At 37.0% G+C, this 22,251-nt stretch overlaps 1 protein-coding gene across 3 annotated transcripts in view; it reads left to right on the top strand.

The window, feature by feature from the left end:
- Positions 1-22,251, top strand: part of LOC125237782 (glutathione synthetase-like) — a 32,363-nt gene that overhangs the window by 7,673 nt on the left and 2,439 nt on the right. Inside the window, exons 4-12 of one of the 3 annotated variants that reach the window (XM_048144962.1) lie at positions 7,198-7,367; positions 15,249-15,291; positions 15,985-16,155; positions 16,652-16,719; positions 17,815-17,919; positions 18,640-18,734; positions 19,267-19,378; positions 20,494-20,629; positions 21,125-21,216. In XM_048144962.1, coding sequence (XP_048000919.1) covers positions 7,198-7,367; positions 15,249-15,291; positions 15,985-16,155; positions 16,652-16,719; positions 17,815-17,919; positions 18,640-18,734; positions 19,267-19,378; positions 20,494-20,629; positions 21,125-21,216 — 992 coding nt within the window. Of the gene's footprint in view, positions 1-7,197; positions 7,368-10,183; positions 10,318-15,248; positions 15,292-15,984; positions 16,156-16,651; positions 16,720-17,814; positions 17,920-18,639; positions 18,735-19,266; positions 19,379-20,493; positions 20,630-21,124; positions 21,217-22,251 lie in introns of all 3 variants that reach the window. The other 2 variants (XM_048144963.1, XM_048144964.1) reach the window with 2 other exon arrangements.

Genomic DNA, 22,251 nt, shown 5'->3' on the forward strand with positions numbered 1-22,251 from the left:
AACGGCAATAATTTTAAGTTTTCTGTTACCACTAGAAACCCATTTTGCCTAGAATCTGCGCTCCCTTTTATGAGTGTCCTAACAAATTCTTGTATGTCAGGTATATTAGGAGTCCGAAGTCTTCTAAATTAAGTCTTATGCACAGTAATGTTATAAACATCATATTTCTAGTTCCTTACACTAAACTCAATTGGGACTGGGACTCGTCCTCTGGCCTTACGGACCGTTTTTTGAATAAGTTGTGGCGTCTCCTCTGTTACTGACAAATAGTCGCGCCGCAAAATTCTAATAAATGGCGCTTAGTAAGCAACTGCGGAAATGTGTACCGATCCTACAACGCGCTAATGGAGTTCCAAAAGTTAATTGTAAATATGCAACTTCTGTTAATCTCTCTAGGCCCCAGAAACCTATTCAGAAAACATTTGTCAAATGAAATAAACGGGAACTTTCTGTTAGTAATACCGCAGTAGCGGGCGATAATTTTAGGATGCGAGCGCCTCTTTATTTGTAAGAGGAAACTGTGGTCTAAAATCGAAAGAGATTCATCCTTCAATTTCCGTTTAATTTATCATTTCAGAAACAGGCCTCCACATTCAGTGACTACCTTTCAACATTTTATCCATAAGAGTGCCTTAGCAAATTGTGAAAATCGGCTTCTCTCGGAAAATGTATTGCCCTATTGGTTTTAATGAGATTAAAGTGTTTTCGATATATCATACTCATACAACAAATAAGCACTTTGAATACAATTTACCTACATTGTTTCTTGCTTTGTTTTGTGTAGTTGTTTAAGTTTAGGACCAACTTCATTTACTTCGGTCAAGAGATGTAAGCCATAGTTCTTCGCTGTAAATAGTTTGAGAATATTGTTCGGTCGTCTCTTTAATCTAATTCGTTAGTTATTTATAGAAACATAGGATTCATAACATTACGCCATCGAACTGGACAACCGACAAATCCTTTTACGACGAGAGTCCGTCCTGAGTAACAATGCAACAAGGCATACTAAAATTCTATTGTGCTAAATAACATATCCTTTAAGTTATTCTGCCAAACTATCCACAAAATATCGTATATATTTGGGAGTCAGATTTCCGGTACGAGTTTGTTGTCTTTGTAATTAACCTCTTCAAGGATTGTCTGTAACCTTGGTCTAGCTAACGTTAGTAATAATGCATGATTGAGTATTCTAACCGTTGGTCGATTAACGGCAGTTTGAGGTCAATTTGTAGTACATATATGTATATATCGTACTTAGAAAACTTTCCGAGCTGTAGCTTTTTATTTCTAAATGAATTGGTTCAGAAGTCTCTACTGGGTCGATTGCTACAGAAGTGATACTTTTGTCAGTTCGGTATACTGAACAACATATACTGGAACATTATCCGCCATTAGTCCGACTGGACGTTTCAGCCGGACAGCTATAAGTTTGCTGAAATACAGACTAATATCCAGGTTTCACAGAGTAATGAGCCTAGTACAAGAATTTTCCTTTGCGGTAAGTTATTTTGTAGCTAATAGTCCGTATCAAAACCCAAGACCATGCGTCAATTATTGACGCCCGTGAGTTGATGAGACTAGAGCTCTAATCATTCATTTAGAAGAATCTGCACTCTAGGAATAGCGTAAAACAGTAGCATAAATTAATGGATTTTCTTTTTCCCATTGGTATTTTCACCGCCCCCTCTCCCTTTCTGATTGGGCAAGAAGGGCTTTGTAATATAAAGTGGTTTTTCATTCTGTTTAGCATCACTATTATGTATATTTCTTAATTCGCTTAGTATCTGGCAACAAAGTGCTAGTTAATTGCTACCGAAGCTCCACCCACACGTTTTTAGATGTGGAAGTAGATTTTCACAACGTCAAACCTGCTATATTGTAATAAACCTCTATCATGACGAGCATTCTAAAAGTTGACATGACAAATTAGGTTGGCAATAACGGCGTTGCTTTACAGTAATTGGATCACACATTCGTCATCATTATGGCCGTTCAGATATTCACGAGTGAGAGAAATTTGGACATTCCTCACAATCATTCATCTGTTGGTCAGGTGACCACGCTAATTATGTATTAGCTAATTAGGCAATTGAGACGACGCCGATGTCGTTCACTTTACCTGTCTAAAACGACCCCACTTATGGGAACCCATCACGTGATGATTTTTGTCTAATAAGACAATGACTAAACTGTGTAATTGTGTATGTCTCAGGTTAACACGTACGCTGTGGTTCTGATTCGAAAGACCTTCTACGAAGTATATAATTATGTTTAGAAATACCTTATACAAAGTATGTTTAGTTAAGAGTTGTGCTAATTCTTATAGTTCTTAATTATTATTATTTTTTGTCATGATATTTTTATGCAATAAAGTTTTTATCTATCTATCTATCTAATTACCGCAAAGTAGATCTTAAAGCGACATAATCTCATTGAGATTCGAGTACAAATACAACATTTTGCCTCGTGATCATAACGCTCGTCTCATGACACGAAAGGTGAATTAGTGCATATCATGTAATAACCCAATGGGTTCTCACAGGATGTCGTAAATCATCGCATAGGGCAACGAAATCCAAATTCCAAGTCGCTGCAAAGTTCAATCTTTTACGGGGCGACGCTTGTCAATTTATATGACAGTGTACTTTTTCGCACAGCACAACTTTACTCATGTTGTCTCTAATGACGAATCATGTCTGCACAATGAATGATTTCCTTCGTCATATCACGAGGCGATGCCCTATTGGATCGTGGGCCCTATCTTTTCATAGGCCAGGTTATCTAAAGGGACCTCATCTGTCGTTTCAAGACATCTCTTGTGTCCTGTCACCTCACGAGGCGAAGCTATGACTTTTCAAGGGACGAACCTATGTCGTCTCACGGGACGTCGCTCTGTCTCGTCTTACGTGAGCGTAGCATTTGTCCTTTATATTCTTTATGACGGTGCATAGGATTACACTGCGTCCCATCGCTGTCAATTTTCTTCATCGTCTCCATGCCACCACACAGGAACAACCCTGTCGTCTCGCGGGACAATGCAATGTCGTCTCATTGGACGACGCCTGTCGTGTCACGGCACGATGCCATGTCGTCTAACGGGACGACGCTTGTCGTCTCACGGGACTACGCCATGTCATCTCACTGGACGACGTCATGTCGTCTCACGGGACGACGCCTGTCGTCTCACGGGACAACGTCTTTCGTCTCACGGGACGACGTCTGTTGTCTCACGGGACGACATCTGTCGTTTCACAGGACGACGTCTGTCGTCTCACAGGACAACCTCTATCGTCTAACGGGACGATATCTTTCGTCTCACGGGACGACGTCTGTCGTCTCACAAGACGACGTCTGTCGTCTCACAGGACGACGTCTGTCGTCTCACGGGACGATGTCTGTCGTCTCACGGGACGACGCCATGTCAGTCTCACGTGAGTGAGGCATATCTATCCGCGTACTTATGACGGTGCCTACAGGAGGTCACTGCGTCTCGTCGCTGGGCCAAAGGCACCGAGCGGAATATCACGAAGTTAGAAGTAATCATAATCTTCTCGATGTTTTAAATTTCTCGAACTTTTTAAGACTTGCTTTTGTAAACGTGTTGCTCGGCCGAGTTACAAAAGCGTACTGAGGAAAAAGCAGCCGAGCGCTGGTAACCGGGCGACACTAGTACTTGACTGGCGCGCCAGATGGCGCTACTAGTCGAGGAATTCACTCGATTAGGGCCGAGTTATGAAGGTGTTAATCTCATTAGTGGTTCAAGCGAAGGCACGGACACCTAAATAGACAATTTTTTTTCTATAAATGTAGTTAATAACACTAGTATATTTAACTGAAATTCCCAAATTGAAAGGGGGGGGGGCCTTTCCATTTTAGCATTTTCGCTCCTGTAGCGTCTTATGTTCAGGGAGAGTTTTAGTGGCGCGGACGGGTCCGCGCGGACGACAACATCGACATCATACAAATTCGTCGCTCGGATCTCTCCTTCGCTCCACGCGGTCGGTCCGCGTGACACTAAAACCTATATCTACTTGAAGTCGCGCGAGAACGCAAGCCCTACTAGACTGCCAGGCTGTCTATCGTGGTATCTAGGCTTTAATATCCTGAGGCCCAATAAACACGTAGTCAAGTATCACAAGTTTTATTTTCATGCTTAGCAGTCTTAATACTAATGGTTCTGTGAGTTCCCAAAAAGATTCTTAAGTCTATAAAATGTAAAAATATACCTACTTAATTCAGCATATCGTCACTACTTTTAAAAAATCTCGTATCTCACGCAGTTCCTCAAAGTTAAAACGCAGTAAGTCTATATGCATTCCATACATACATACTACAATTTTCTTTTCATTGACAGACGAAGATACAAGTTTCCTTACCCACAATGATCTTGAGTATCAAAAACCCCAACACACTTTTTTTACGAATGATTAATTTTCTAGAGACAAGCGAGATAATAAAACTTGTACAAAATTTACCTATAATCTTGTTCGCTATCATATTTTTATTTAGGCATTATTCAAAATTAATTTAGTTCCGATCTAATTAGTATGTATGATTTACTTAAAAGGAAACACTAATGACTATTGTGATAATATGCAAGGTCAAATATTTTTATATGAACACTATAGTTTCAAAACGCCCTGTATGTAATAGTTATTTGTTATACAAGGGGGCAAAGTTGTATTTTAACGTCGAGTGTGGAATTGAAAAACGAGCAAGTGAAAGGATTCTATAGTTGAACCACGAGCGAAGCGAGTGGTTTGAGAATAGAATCCTGAACTTGCGAGTTTTTTAACACACGAGAAGTAAAATACATTTGCACCCGAGTGTAACACAAAACTTTTCCCCTCAATATAGCGAGGAAACTACAACGCAAAAAATGCATTTATCACTGTTTCCAGTAGTGGAACTAACAGGTGGTAAATCATCTTTATTACTAGATTCACCCACTTTTATAAATTTTAAAGCAGTTAATTTGACTTTATTCAAGGTCAAATTACTTTACCCACTAGTGGATAAAATGCGGTTTTACCCGCTGGTATTAAAGGACAAAACACGTGTTTCCGAGCTAGTGAGGGGAAAATATATGAATTAAATAAGGTAATCTGTTTTTAGGGTTCCGTAGTCAACTAGGTACCCTTACAGTTGTGCCATGTCTGTCGGTCCGTCCGCGGATGATCGCAGTGACCGTTAGCCGGGATGCCGGGATAACGCAAGGAGGATGATGAAAGCAAAGTCAGGAGGTCGCTGTTATTCTGATGTATGGGGTGACAGTTCAGTACAGTATAAAGAAAATAGTTCTAATGAAATTCCGGAAGATGGCGCGTAGTCATATCGTCACTACTTTTAAAAAACCTCGTATCTCACGCTGCTCCTCAAAGTTAAAACGCAGTAAGTCTATATGCATTCCATACATACTTATTACAATTTTCTTTTCATTGACAGACGAAGATACAAGTTTTTTTAAAAGTAGTGACGATATATTTCTGGCCAGGCTTTAAAAGTCGTGTGGTAGAACGTACAGGGCGTTTTCAAACAGTAGTTATATTGTAATAGCTTTAATAATATCACTACATTTTATTTTTAACAGTTCACTGCACACTTTCACTCGCCATTTAATAAAAAGTTACTTACAGGTCTCTTCTATCTGTTTGTAATAAGTTTTGTTCGTAACAATTGGCAATAAGTATTCTAATTAACTCCCTTCGGTCGTTTTTTAATTTATTGCCACTCGTTTGAAACTTACTCTTTTCCGTACTTGTATCGTAATTACAGTGTACAGTAAATATACTTTGCCAACTCATAGTTTGAAACTTATTTTTTTTTTATTGTTATTTAAGTGTGTTCATATTATATAATTTATATAGAACTACTACTCTATTTCGTTATGTAACTGGATGTCCGTCATTTTGAAATTGATCAACAATCTTTGTTGTATTATTACGTGCAATCCAGTGGAACGCTTTCTAATAGTTTTTACTTTAACTGCGATTACTATTTACGTAAATCTCTCGATTACTGCAAATAAGGCTGTTTCATTTGAATGAATGTGCATGTTTTTGAAAAATCTATTTTGTTGCAAACGTTCTACATTCATGGATGTAATTACAGAATATATGTTATCCTCGCATCTCGTGACATTTTTACTTGAAAGCTATTGTATCTTACGTATTTCTCCATGTTTTTTACAAGCTTTTATTTAACTTGCCTTGTTAGTATGTTAGTTTGGGTCAAAACGTAGAAGCTAAATTTGACCCACTTCCCGGTTTCCGATTGAGCTGAAATTTTGCACACATATGTAAATCACGTGACAATGCAATATTATGGTATCATGGAGCTGATCTGATGATGGAGCAGAAAGGTGGTCATAGGAACTCTGTTATGAAACGTCGTATCCCCATCGAGTAAGGGGTTTTTAAAAACGTCTCGGAGAGCAGGGATCTGTTGAAAGAAAGGTACAGTCGGCGATAAAAGCTTGTGCCAAAATGTCATTTTTGCGAAAAAACTTATTTGCAGATGAAGTAATATTCATATTAGATTGACTAATTTAGCAGTGTTATTTCTATCGCTCCGTTTTGGTATTTAGTTATGTGTAGGTATCTAATTTAATGCTTTTTGCGATAATTATCGTCGCTATGTTTCTCACTTTTTGGTCCTTAGTTTTTTTGGTGTAACACTGTAATATTGGCTGATATACTGCTCTTCGGTGGAACATTCCCATATGCATCACAAAGGATTCTCTATTTCGCCCACGTCCATTTACTCAGTAAAGTAAATTTTACTGTAATAAATAGTATTGTCATTCTCACTGTCGTCAATAAATTGTCAGTGGCCTATTTCACAACAGTGACATTGTCGCCCGACAGTGACACTTCCGTTGTCAGTTTTCGGCAGGTTTGTCATTGTCACTGTCATTTATAGGTTGTCAATTATTGTCGCTGTTGCTGTCATTTAAAGGTTGTCAATTGTCATTTCACACTTTACCAATATTAGCTAAATTTGCTATATGAAAAACGTTAAAACTATTTCGTTTAGGCCCTTATTGTTTAACTTTGTCATTGAAAAATTCCACGGTTGCCCTATTTGTTATCAGAATAGGCTTTAAATACCTTAGATAAGTTATTTTGTGTCATATTTCCCTCTATGACAAAGAGGTGACATCTGTATTATATTATAAGCCTCCGTTCCGTTGCGCAGCCGGTCTCGCTAGGCATGCTGCGCTCCGACATCATGCTGGAGTCGCGCTGCCCCCACACAGAGAACCAGTGCGCGAAGCACACGCCCTACTGCTCCTGGAAGCAGGTGGAAATCAACAGCATCGCTTCGGGGTTCGGCCATCTCGGCCCCGTCTCCAGAGAGATCCAGAGGTGATTACGGGTGTACGCAGTGCTGCCGATTCTTGAGGCGTTTAAATGCGAGATTTTGAGCAACACCTTGATGAAAACCTGCAATTTTGAAGTAAAAAAGTATTTTCGGGAGAAACCTTCACGATGCAAGAAGATTTTCCACCTAAACATATCACGACTTGACAATTGTCATCTGACAACATTGGTTGTACATTTCTAGGTCGGTGTTGATGGAAAGCGTTTACATTTTCAACCAGCTATGTACAGAGAATTGCCGTTGTCAGGTGACAATTGTAGCTATATGTTTTGTTGACAGGGGTTGCTCAGAAATCAGGCGTTTTAAACGTTTGGAGAATTATGATCATATGTATGTTCTGTGTGGTGACGGGTTAAGAATTTCACCACCCCCTTTCTTCCCGTGGGTGTCGTAGAAGTCGACTGTGGGATACGGGTTAAATTGTGGCGTAGGCGAGAGGCTGGCAACCTGTCACTGCAATATCACAATTTTCGTTTTCTTTCAACCCCTTTTTGTCAAGAGTGGCACTGAAACTTGAGTAGTTCATGTGCTCTGCCTACCCCTTTATGGGATACAGGCGTGATTGTATGTATGTATGTATGTTCTTGATCCCGATGAAAGAGCTCAAATGCATTATTTAATTGACCGTGACTTTCATTTTACCATTTATATACATTGTGGATCACGTAATATTTAAGCAATTTCCTATCAGTAACTGATTCTCAATAATATGTGCTCGTTTACAAATTTGATAAACTGGCGGCACTCAGTGGCAATTGGAATTGTCATACGACAATTCTTAATTTTTGAGAAAAACAAAGCAAAATTGACAATTTTGATTTGTTTTTGGATAATTTATAAAGTTTATAATATCCAGCATAATAAAATAGTAGAGATTCCCAATTAGGTATTCGCAAAGATACTTGTTCCATTGGTCGTAAATATTTTTGTTATGCCTAGAGAAAACATATCGGAAACATAAAATACATTTGATCTGACTTTTGCGTATAGCCCAAATGCGACATTGGCGACCTGAAAAACTTATGTACCTATTTCTGTACCTCAAAGTGATCAAAGTCCAGTTTTATCTGGTTAAACGAGTAACTGCTTTTTGTTTTTAAATTCCTGCATGTTTTTGGCATGGATTTAGGTCACTGATCATCTACTACTACATTGTTCAAACGTGAAAAACGAAGGGACCCCAGTAACAATTTTCCATTATTTGTACATGGGAATGATTTGGCATTTATAATTTTTGGCATTTCCATGAAACGCTAACATTAAAAAGACGGGACGTATTTTTAATACAATTATTTGACAATTGACATTGCTGTTATCTGTTGTTTTTTACGTTAGTAGAAAATGAGGTACAGTTAATATTATATGTAAATCACTGGTTGCGATGGGTTGCGATATATGTAGTTAGACTTTAAGATTATGATATAAGGTTTGTAAATAACTAAGGATAGTATTCGTTTAAATATTAGGGTTGGTCAAGGCCCAATCCAATCATATGTCACTTAATGCAACTATTTCTTATCACCATACAAACTGTAAGTAAACTCTAATATTTACTCGCAATATTATCTGCAAATATAATATTTAATGATGAATATTCGTAAATATTTATTTAAGTTTAATAAGTTTTTACATTTGAAGTTTACTTTATGGGTGATTATGCTACGATCAGATACAAACTATTTCTTAGCGTCAGCCGTAAAGTAAATTCAAGTTAATTTCTAACTTTTTGTTAAATTTGCTTTGATAATGTATTTGTACATAATGATTGTGTAGACTAAATTATAGATAAGATAAATGTAGAAACTAATTGTATATGTCCCAGTAACAGAATGACTAATATTTAACAACTTTAACAATAACTGAAAATTATTTACTTCGGCATTTTTTTTTTAACTTTGACTCAATTTTTTAACATGTCATTTGACATTGAATCTCTTCTAACTAGTTACAAAGAAATGTTCTGTTAATTAATATAAATGTTCTAAAGCGAACACTGAAAATTGTCGAATAAGGAAAAATGCGGTTTGTCTCTATTTTACTAACTTGACAATTGACGATTGTCGTGTGACAATGAATATTCGTAAGGTTGCCTTTGTTAATGGCCCAAAAATGCATGACAATATGTAAAAATGTTATAGACTTTGTTTTATATAGATGGTAGGTTTTGACAGTAGACGTCTTATGGTCTTGGATGTAAATATTTAGCGGGTTAACGGTTACAAGCAAAGCTTCCACAGTAATGGTAATAGGTTTTAATTAATCGAATTGTTCTAGATTATGTAATTATTGGTTTAAGGTTTTAGGTGCGGATGCGGGTATATTATTTGTAATAAGTACACAACACACACACACACATTCAAGGCGCTTAAACTGCACATACACTAGTTATATTTTTACACAATAATTCACATCGGTGTACTGTATTACTATAAGCTAAAATGTTCTTGTATTTTTTTCAGTTGATACAACCGCCTATTTTACACGTAAAATATATGAAGAAAAGATAGAAATTGACGACCGGTCTGGCCTAGCGCGTAGTGACCCTACCTGCTAAGCCGCGGTCCTGGGTACGAATCCCAGTGAGGGCATTTATTTGTGTGATGAGCACAGATATTTGTTCCTGAGTCATGGATGTTTTCCATGTATTTGAGTATTATATATATCGTTGTCTGAGTTCCCATAACACGAGCCTTGAGCTTACCGTGGGACTCGGTCAATCTGTGTAAGAATGTCTTATAATATAAGTTCTCGACACAGCAACCTAGCGAAGACTGGACAATGATGGCATTCAATATTTCAGAAGCTCAGCCTCGGCTTGTTCCGGTCTGACTACTTGATGCAGGAGCCGGACGTCAATAAGATCAAACAAGTGGAGTTTAACACGATCGCGTCGAGTTTCGGCGCCATCTCCTCGAACCTTCCCGCCATGAATCGGTACAGATGCGCTAGTGGTCGCTGCTTGACCGGTTGGCCAACCTTGGAAAAATAAACTTTAATAGTTTGGATTCCATGTCTTTTAGATATCTAATATCTACTAACTGGCTGACTAGAAATTTACACGACCGGAAAACTATGAACAGCGTTTTATTCAATGTAATAGTTGCTTGTTAAACTTTTTAAGTATCATAGTGTGTTCATCCAGTTTGTTTTTCAAAGTTGGCCAAAGCACAGGGAATATGGATACTTTAATGTGTTAACTGGGTGATACAACTATTTCGCGTATTGTGTGAAATTGCTAGTGGTGAAGCCAGGACACACACATATTTCCCTTTTTTTAAAGGCCTAAACAGAAAGAAATAAAATAATCTGCTTGATTTTATGTCAATTTTGAAATCATCATTTTCATAAATTCCTTCAATTTTTTCTAGAATTTTTGTCTTCTGTCTTGGCTGTAAGAAATGTTTAATTTATTTGTATGTCTTTTTCAGCTATCATTTGATCATTGTCACCTGACTGGCTACACCACACGCTCATAAATATTGTCTTGTCTATGTTCACTCGTTGTGTTCACAATTTTCTTTGAGCACAAAGCAATGTTTTCCAAATTATATGTTTCATTTTTTCCCATCATCAATATAGCGCTGAAATAAAGGGCTTGGGTATTGGACATTAAAGATATATATTTAGTTTTAAGATTTAAAACTGCATGCGCGGAGCATTTCAGAATCGTCTACGGGATAGTTTTTTTTGTCTGGTCCAATCCTGGGAATCAAGAATGCCTGCAGTTGAGCATATGGCATGTGACAGACGAGATAATATCTCGTCGATAATGAGATATGGGGCTAAAAATAAGTCCTAACACATTAATGTATCCACGCCTTTACACGTTTAAGCAGCGAATAGTCGACATCTCTCATGTGGCTGTCTCTTCCTCTCTTCAATGCACGCTATCCATTCATTTCACTCTGGAGCTCGCTTATGTTCATGCCTTTATTTTGGTACCGTTCGCTTGGCTTGGAAGTGTTTTTTTTTTTATTTGTGTATTATTTTTGTAGATTAAGTTATAGTTGTTATGTTTGCGTGCATGTATTTAGTGCTTTGTTGAGTTGGCAACACTTGAGAGATGTTACCTGCCACGCCCGCACTGTCCGTGACGTGCAATAACATGTACACACATAACGTCTCTGTTCATGAGCAATTATCAATATTCATTTTTGATGTTCTTTTGGCGTTGGTCTCTAATGTACTACTTTGTTTTTCTTTTAGTTTAGATAGCTCAGCGTACACTAAGGCAAGTTTTAACGAACTATCTTTACGAGTACTAACGGAATCTTGAAAATAAAAATACACAGTTATAAAATATTTAATCAACTTGTGTGTATGTAATGATATGGGATAATATACTGATAGCAGTAGAGTTTTGAAAATCCAAATATACTAAGTCGACAAAAACAGGTAATTATCAAACCGGCTCACAAAAGTCTGTTAGGAAATGAAATATTATGCTAGATAGTCGGATAGACGTGGATACGAAAGCGCTTTTGGCCTAGCTAAAACAGAGACCCTTGCATCGAATTTAATTATCTGCATTTTTTAAACAAATTTGTTTTTTTTTATTTATTGGGGAAAAACAGATACAGATAAGTTATAAAATCTTACTTATAGCCTATATCCTAACACAATTCCCACTAGGAGATCTTGTCAGATGAAGCAGTACCTAATTCTCATTTAAACGATTTGGTAAACGTTACCTTTGAAAGTCTGAAATGTAAGCAAATTGTCATTGTCATCTGACGGTTGTCAACTTCGTAAAATAAGTTTGATTACCTACTCGTATACCACGCTGCATACTCATTTCAGTCGATAGGATTAAAAGATAATGGCATCGAAAACAACACGGGTTTTTCTTTAGTTGTACTATAGCCATAGGTTGTGTAAGTATACAAATTACTATAGAAACTGTCCTCCAAAAATCAATAAAACCTCATTAAAGTTACTTGAAACAACCTCTTTAAATATTTGTAGTCCAATCGATACCAGCGCCCAAAGAAAGGTAAAGAAACTAATCACTTAAGTACATGTTATTGCATTTAAATAAATGTACTCATTATTTATCCATTGTCCAGTCGTTGTCGGGTTGGTTAGGGTACACATCTTTCAAAGATTAATTTAACCGACTTCAATTTTTTAACTGACAAATAAGAAACGAGGCTGTGATGAGACTACTAAAAAAATCAGTTTTTTTTTTATATTTTCACATATTTGGCTACCTAATAACAAAAAATTATACATACTTGTCAAGGTCCGATAGTGCCCTCGTAGATGTCCCTGCTAGAATTACAGAATTAAATGTAAAGTGATTTATATACTTTAATTAAATCTTTTTATATACAGATGACTTAAAATGGTGAGTTTCCTTATTTTGAAGTCGGTTAAAAATTCCCATTACATGCGCCGACCTATACAAGTATCATTATATGTAGAATGTTTCAGATTCTCTTAGCAGCTTTGGATTTCTGTGACGTACCAATCATTTGATGTCACGTATGTATTTGTGTATATGATATATATGTAGATCACAGGAAAAGACAGGATTTTTGACGTACAACCGCAACTATCAAAAGCAACATGCCTAAAAACACAATTGCCAGCAAAATATTATTTTAATTACATTTTAAATTCGTCCAAAATAGGAACCAAAAGCTATCTTCAGGCAGCTTTTTAACCACACTGTCAATTGTGGCTTGACAATGACAATTCACCATACATTGCTGGTCGGCTAAATACCGACCGTGTGAAGTGTAAAAATACGGCTGTAAAAAAGTTTGTCAAAAATAGCCATAGCTCTTAATTGCTTAATTCGTCGATATAAGAGCTATGGGATAAATTTGAGCAAATTTTGCACTCCCACACTTGACTATACAGAAATTTTTTAGTGTCAGATGACCATTGTCAATTTGGGAAAACAGACGCCATATAAATTGTCATCTGTCATTGTCATTTTTGTCATACTTGTCTGGGTTGTCAATGTAGAAATGCTGTCATGGTGACATTAGATTACTTAGAAATTTTTATTTATTGTCAGATGACAATTCTCAATAAATTGACAAAATTTTACACAATCTTAAAACAAACTAAATAGGTACGATAAATAGAATTTTAAATAAAAACATCCAAGACTAAATGTGTCGCTTAATTTCAAACTTGGGTAAATCCATTCTGCTATAAGGTTGATTATCTTTCAGATCATAATATTTTTTTATATAATTAAACTTAAAGCAGAATGGATTACCCAAGTTTGAAATTAAGCTACACAAATATACGAGAAATAGTTCAAATACTTATTATGGTACTTCATGACATTAGGCTGACTGACTGATACATTAAATGCATGTATGGGACGTAGATTAGTGTAAACGCATCTTGGCTTTTAGAATTTCAAGTTTGTTACAAATAGAGTGTATTTTAGCATTAAGTTACAGACTAGCATAATTTGTAAACATAGGATATTGTACTGGCATGTTCACATAAAAGTAACTTAAAAACAAAACGACATAAGAGTAGAATTTTTCAAATGTTGTCAACCTTGGCACTTAGACGGAAGGTTCGTAATTCAGTTTTTAGTGGTCATTATTTTGTGTTTTGAAGATGAAGTTAGTAAATGATATCGTTGTTGCTATGTTTAGTTTTTACTATCCATTGTGAACGGATACAATGATACGTAGATAGACTAGTACATACATATATAGTCAATAATATACAGTATGTAAACCAACGAAAACCATTTACTGAAGCCTGTTAATATTTAAGTTACACAGAGCAACTTTTACTATGGGACCAACACCCAAAACGCGAAATAAAAATTTACTCTCCCATAGGAAATACTTACTATAAAATAAAACTACCTATGAAACTGTCAGAAGATATTTTCGTGATTTCGGGGTTGATCCCATAGTAAAAGTTTCTCAGTATCACCTGGACATTTACGGGTTACAGTAAATGGTTTTCGTTAGTTTACATACTGTATATGCTAGAGATACCGATGTTCTACTCATTCAAATTGTCATTCTTGTAAAAATCATTATTTAAATTACTGAATTCAATATGATAACATGCTTGATACAATATCAAATATTAATTGTAGATGTAGATGCTGTTTCTATGTATTATTTACATTATTTAAAATTTGCTGTATTATTTAGACTGAACATTGCATAAATATCACTTTGTAATTTCATTACACTTCCTCTTATTGTGAAACTGTTTTGCTTGTACTTTTGATTCTTATTTTACTTTGTTTTTCTAATGTGTGTTCGTTTATATTACTATTTCTCTATTGTTCATGGTAGATGAAGGTATATGGTTGATTTGCACGAAGTTTGTGATTGTTTATATTTGTTGCATGCATTTCTAACATTAGTTATATATTACTTACGATATTCGATATTATTATTACTTTGTAATTACTATATCAACTATATATGACATTGGAAAATCGTATCAATTGTTAATTTTATATTTTAAACACATTTTTTCAATGTCTTGGTTATCTTGTAGTGAAGCACCATTGAGAACGTACGTACTCCGAGACGGATACATTTAATATAATTTGCATAGTGAATAAAGAAATCCTTATAAATGTCCATATAAGGAAATAGCGACCTCCGGATTGAAAGTCGCACGCTTTTGCGGCCCAGCCACGACATTGGTCTAAGCGCGACAGCGGTAAGCGGCAGTCATACTGTGCGAATAAAAATGTATGGCCGCCGCTCACCGCTGTCGCGCTTAGACCAATGTCGTGGCTGGGCCGTTGCCGCTAAGGCGCCAGCGCTTCTTTGCTCGGAATACGTACATACACAAAATGCCTTCTTTAACTTGTTTTTCGTAAACGCGTGTTTCTTTTTCTAATAATTATTTATTTACAGCTACATATTGCGGCAATTGGGATACGCTGATCTTATAAAGAACGTAAGTAATATTTATGATAATTCTACAATAACAAACCAAACAAAAATAATTCAAACATGAAACTTAATTTAATGTCATATTTTATTTTTACGCAGCTTTTATTTATAAAATCACAAATACCTTAGGTACTCGAATGGGTACATCAAATCTATTCTAAAAAAACAACACATACACTCAGTTCAACCTTACTTGTCCAATCATGTAAACAAACACTGCTGGAAAACATTATCTCACTTTTCTCTGGAATGGCACATTAACCATTACTAAAAATTATTATACACTTAAACTCACAAAGTATTGAAATCAGTCAAAAAACCACTGAAAAATATAATTTCTAAAACGATTTTCATCAATAGTTGTAATTACGAACGGATGACATCAAAAACTCCTGACATTACGAAGTCTAGATTGTCGTAATGAGTCGTAATGTTGGGATGACAACTTATCGTTAGGAACGATCGATATTAATCATCGATCATATTTGACATTTCGTTTGTTTACATGATAGGACAAGTAATAAAGATGAACCGATTGTACCTACACCGCCCTTCCGCTACTGTTAGTTAGGTAATCTGTGATGTGTGCACTTCTCCGACGTCCCCGCGCGCGCCCTTTATAATGTTGCTGCACCCCCCCCAGGCGGGGGGCGCGCCCCACCGTTTGAAAAACACTATTTTTAACTTTTACTTCCAGATGCCAGAAAACAAGGCCCTATCCGGCCTCTGTTCCGGTATCATAGAGGCCTACGACCTCTTCGGTGTCACTGGTTCAGTGGCCCTGTTCGTGGTTGAAGAGGTTTCGTACAACATCTGCGACCAACGCTTCCATGAGTTCGAGATATCGGAGACTAGACCTGACATTATAGTGAGTTGATAACAATAATAGTCGGCATTTTCGCGAAAAAAGATTCAAAAACTCTTTTTTTCTAAAATAAGTATTTTTTTGTTTTTTGTTTCGATCCTACTAGGCGGAAAAAAGCGTCCCAAATTTATTTTTTCCACTTCGTTACTATTTTTCAAACACTTTGTACAGCGGTTACAAAGTGGAAAGTATGCAAATTATAGAAAATTGTGGACCATTTTCTTGTCTCTCGTTTTATAATCTAGATCGAAAGGGCTCGTGATTCTGAGTAGAAAAATTTGGTGATACTTCTCCCGAAATTACTCTAGTACCTATCTACCAGAACATAGAGGTCTACGGTATATTCGATGTTCCTGGCTAAGTGGCTCTGTTGGTGCTAAATTGTGTGCAAGGTGTTATTTTTTCGTGTTAAGTCTATGTCTAGAAATGAATGAAACAGTTGTACATAGCAAAAGAAAAGAACCAAAGCAAAGAATTTATAGATTGTTTGTTGTTTCAGATATACAGAAAAACACTAAATGAAATATTTGAAGAGACATCACTCAACGACAAGAAACAATTGATGCTGTAAGTATCGGATATGACCATCGTATTATTAGCTGTTTTTGGATTTCTTAGAAAAGTCTTATAATGTACTTTGACCACGATTAGGTTTCAAAATCTGATGATGAAGCCGTTTGTGTTGCTGCGGAAGTGCATGGCGAATTTATCAATGAATTCATTCATAATTTCTCCATGCACTTTTGATGCTTATAATACCTAATACCATGCACTTTTGATGCTTATAATACCGTTCTCAGCTTGGTTGGCTACCGATTCGTCGGCGTAGGGACGTGCACATTTTGACATTGCTTTTCAATGTCCTGTTTAATCCAGCCTCTCCTCCATATCTCTCCGAGAGATTTACATACCTGGCAGTTGGTAGTAGTCATCGCTTGAGATCTAGTGCAAACCTGACTCTTGCTGTACCGTCTAACAAGACCCGGACATACTCGGAGTCGTTCACAGTGCGCGCTGTACAATTATGGAACAAATTGCCGTTGTCTATTAGACAGTCCCAATCGGTAGCATCACTCAAGAGGAATTTGCATAAGTTATGGCTATCTAATGACTTGTGTACTGGTTGAGTACTAATTATTTAATTTAATTATGATATTGTATATATTTGTATTTATGTATGTATGTATATATATATATATATATATATATATATATATATATATATATATATATATATATATATATATATATATATATATATTTGTTTAAATATAAGGTATATATGTATATTTATGTATTTGTATATATTGGTATAATAGGCTGCATGTTCTAATTATTACTGGGGTAATAATTGAATTGAACTATTTTTTCTTTCTGTACAGTGTTCGTTTGTCTATCATGTTTTTATTACTTTTTTCCTCTCAATTCGCTCAAAGGTTGACTGGAAGAGATCCCTTATAGGGATAAGTTCGCCTTTGTACACCATAACTATACTGTGTTTCTATGTCCTAACTTGTCTTATGTACAATAAAGTGTTTACATACATACATACCTAATGAACTTTGAACATGATCAGGTTAAGCGTGGTTTTCTAGTGTTTGACTTGATGATTTAAGGTTTTTTTCATAAACTATCCACAATGAGTGTTTATTATTGTTTCAGAGACGATAAAGTAGTCGCCGTAGTGTACTACAGATCTGGGTACGAGCCGGCACAATATCCGACTCAAAAGGAATGGGATGCCAGACTCAGGGTAGAACGATCCACGTAAGTATTCAATATTCTGAATACCTTAGGATTTTTAGTCAATTTTGATGAGTTTATAACTTCATTTTTTTATGATTTTTTACATGAAATAAATAAAACAAGGTAAAATCCTTTCCTTTTAAAAATGTCTTTTGACTCGTATGCCTATCTTGCGCGACGCATCATTATGAACCTTGTTGGAATGCACGAAGTTTGATATTCCGGCTATCCGCATGTGTCAGATGTCATTGGCGGTAAAATGGTTAATTCATAAATAATTTTGTTCTTTGTCGAAAAAATATCGTAAGATTTATTTGAAAATTTTACCTGGGAGAAGAACAAACAAGTTCATCTATTAGTATGGCGGCCGAGCGTGTCAGATTTTGTACCAGCTGAAGTCTTTACTTGCCTGTGATCTTAAATATGTCTCAGGCCCTTGAGTGTTCATAATTATTGTGTTGTTCCAATTAAATATCACGTAACGAGGCATATTTAATGTTTTTGTTGAATTCAACTTACGAAAATTGACGCCCGAAAGCTTCAAGCTGCGATTAAAAATGGACAACTCAGTGGATTTTACTGAGTTCATTTGACACGCTAAGTAGATACGTTTGCTTGATCTATGGTGTATATGACATCTGTGGGACACTGACTTCTGTAACAGGATCAGAAGTCAGGGACCTACACTTCTGTTTCTAGGTACATATTAATTATTATAAACTACTGTTTTCTTACTCACAGAGCAATCAAATGTCCGTCCATACACTACCAGCTGGCTGGTACGAAGAAGGTGCAACAGGCGCTAGCGGCGCCCGGCGCTCTCGAACGATTCTTAGGTAAGAAGTTTTATACAAACGACTTTGCACATTGTTTTCTCAAATTACTTTAACAGTGTACAATTTTACTCTTAACATAGTTTGACCCATAGCATCACAGTTTAATAGAAGGTTTTGCTAATGAGTTAATAATATTGACTGAGTCCCACAGTAGATACCTAAGCTTAAGAAGGCTTGTGTTGTGGATACTCAAACAACGATATATAAAATACTAGCTTTTGCCCGCGGCTCCGCGGCGGTTAGAAAGAGACAAAAAGTAGCCTATTACTTTCCATCCCTTCAACTATATTCACTTAAAAAATCACGTCAATTCGTCGCTCCGATTTGCCGTGAGAGACGGACAAACAAACAGACACACACACTTTCCCATTTAAAATATTAGTATGGATGCAATTACATAGAAAACAACCATGTCCCAGGAACAAATATTCCTGCTCATCACACAAATAAATGCCCTCGGGATTCGAACCCAGGACCATCCGTATTTTACACAGACGGAGTTGTACAATTACCTTATGAATTTGTTTTGTAGGTGCTGGCGCTATTTCGGGCCGCGTACGAGATATCTTCACCGGACTGTATTCGCTGGACTTTGACGACAGCGGCGAGAAAGCGGTCGAGATGGCTCTGGCAGACGCTGAAAGGTTGGTTCAACTTGCCTACTTCAGGAAAAAGTATGGTGACTATACTCTGGCAAACTTAGTTTGTCAGTATAGAAAGGCGCAGATTACTTAGTTATAGGAGGATAACTTTTCATGCCTGCCTTTTAACCGCAGAAGTTAAAACGACGAGGAGTTATTAAGTTTGACGTATTTGTCTGTCTGTGTCATCGTAGCTTTCGAACAGATGAACCGATTTAAATTTCGTTTTTTTGTTTGAAAGCTGAATCAGTCGAGTGTTCTTACCCATGTTTGATGAAAATCGGTCCACTATGGGGCTTTTTCAGAATTTTAATTTTTTTTGTTTTTAATGTTCTGTATTTTTGTAACAACAAACTGGGTTTGCCAGAGGTACAAGGTGCAGTGGGTTCTCTATCCATTTCTCCACGCAATTAGTATATCCACGTGCTTACTTGATTTGGGGCACTGACCTCACTAAAACAAAACGAAACAATGTGACTTTATTGAATGGACTATAATTTATCAGCGATGCACGCACATGTATTATTCACATTTACAAAGTTTTTGAGGTATAACAGGAAGCGGGGTCTGTAAGAAACATTTAAATTGAACTTTACTACCTTCCGAAAAGTTAATGCCACGAATTAAAAAATGTTTGTTGAAATTTAAACTTTTGTAGGAGTACAATATCATATCGGTCATAAATGGCTTCGTATGCAGTAAAGGGTTAATTAATAGTGACCGAGCGAAGATTCGGTTTCGGCCAAAAAAATCTTGTTTCGACCATAGTTTCGGTTTCGGCCAAGAAACGGCCGAACCTTTCGGCTGAGCCGAAACTTACGAAATTGTACTTTTGGGTCTCGTTAGGATCACTTTTCCAGGATTTTAAAAGTTCCTTATAAAGTGATAAGAGTTCAGAAAATAACAAACAGTGAACTCAAAAAAAAACTTACATAATATACAAAACTATGAGTAGGGTCTATTTAAGATGAGTATAAAAGCGATTTTATACATTTTTTGACGATTTTATTAAAACTTCTAAAGTTTCGGTTTCGGCCGAAACTTTACGGTTTCAGTCAGAAAACATGTTTAGGTCTGACACTATTAATTAATAATTATATCTGTCTGTTTGTGTGTAGGTTCGTGTTAAAACCCCAGCGCGAGGGCGGCGGCAACAACCTGTACGGAGCCGACGTCCGCGAAGCGCTACTCAAGATGAGACACAGCCGGGAGCGAGCCGCGTACATCCTCATGGAACGGATATTACCACCACTGGTCAGTTTATACATTTTTTAGTAGTCAACTAGGAACCCTTATTCGATTCAAATGACTTTTCAGTAAGTTGACAGACATCGTATATTTGTTTAAGCGCCTTCTTGTATACATAGAGCCTAATCGATTCAACCAATTCGAAATTAATCGTTAGATTTGGCAAACGATACGTATTTAGCCACAACTTCAAAACAAAGGTGTCGAAAATGTGAACTTACATGACCGGGACAATATGGAGCCTGGCGGGTCGTTGTTTGCGAAAGTGTTATCTTCTCTTCTTCTTCTCAGCATATTAGCGTCCACTGCTGAACATATGCCTCTTTCATGGATTTCCATTCTGTTCTATAAGCGGCGGTTCTGTGCCAGGTCGGCCCTGCCGTCTTTTTGATATTGTCCGACCATCTGGCTCGTGGTTTCCCGTCACCTCGGCTTCGGAAAGTGTTATAATGTGGTGTTATAGCCTTGACTACGGTACCCTAAAATGGTGTATTCTTCCAGGTTTCCGGATACGTGGTCCGCCCGGGCGGGCCAGTGCCACCGCCGCTCACGGACCTGGTCTCCGAGCTCGGTATCTTCGGCGTCATTATCGGGTAACTAAGTAACTATATATACTTACACTTATCACTAGTGATTTTTCTCTCCTGCGGCTGTTAAGCGTCAAATTCCAGTTACCGGCTCCGTCGAACCACAGTACAATAAAGAATAAATAAATATTGAGAACACCTTACACAGATCAACTTAGCCCCGAACTAAGCAAAACTTGTACTATGGGTGCTAAGCGGCGATATACATACTTAAATAGATAAATACACACTTATATTATATACATAGAAAACATCCATGACTCAGGAACAAATATCTGTGCTCATCACACAAATAAATGCCCTTACCGGGATTCGAACCCAGGACCGCGGCTTAGCAAGTAGGGTCACTACCGACTGAGCCAGACCGGTCGTCAAATAAAGAATACTATCATACAGTATGGCCACTCCCTGCTTCCCGCTGAAAGTGACAGCCATCCGCTCTCGTTTACCTCACAGTTACCGCCTGTACCACGCGACCAGTCGACCTGTCGACTCACTCATACAAGCATGGTACGCGTTCTCCTACACGAGCTTAGCCTGTGTACGTGCGTAGGGACGCGCTTCTTTTATATATTTGATCCTAGGACATGCTCCCGGTATTTCCCGGTTCTTGTCTTCCCGGGAAATCCCGGTAATTTTATGGAGGCGAAAGAACCGGGACTAAACTGCTCCCGGTTCTTTTCAAAATATACGATTTATTCATATTTTAAATTGTATCTTCATTAGGATTGGTGCGATGGCATTTTTAGTATTTGTAAATAATTAGTAAAGTTGAATCTAACGAGATAAACATGATATTTATCGCAAATAGTGCAATTTGCAACATTGCTTGAAACCATGGTACCGAACCGCTCCGGTTCTGCATGCTATTTGATCTCCATTGTCCAAAGTGTGGTCGAACAGAAAAATAGACATAGACTAAAATATATATGTACTTATAGTCTCCATGGCCAGTAAACAAGAAAGCCTCAGATCACATGTTTGTCGACTTCGGCTCCGCCTCAGCAGACAATTAGATTTTATCTGAGACATTTCTTACTT

This window comes from Leguminivora glycinivorella, chromosome 22 (genome assembly GCF_023078275.1).
Source record: "Leguminivora glycinivorella isolate SPB_JAAS2020 chromosome 22, LegGlyc_1.1, whole genome shotgun sequence".
Classification (NCBI taxonomy): domain Eukaryota; kingdom Metazoa; phylum Arthropoda; class Insecta; order Lepidoptera; family Tortricidae; genus Leguminivora; species Leguminivora glycinivorella.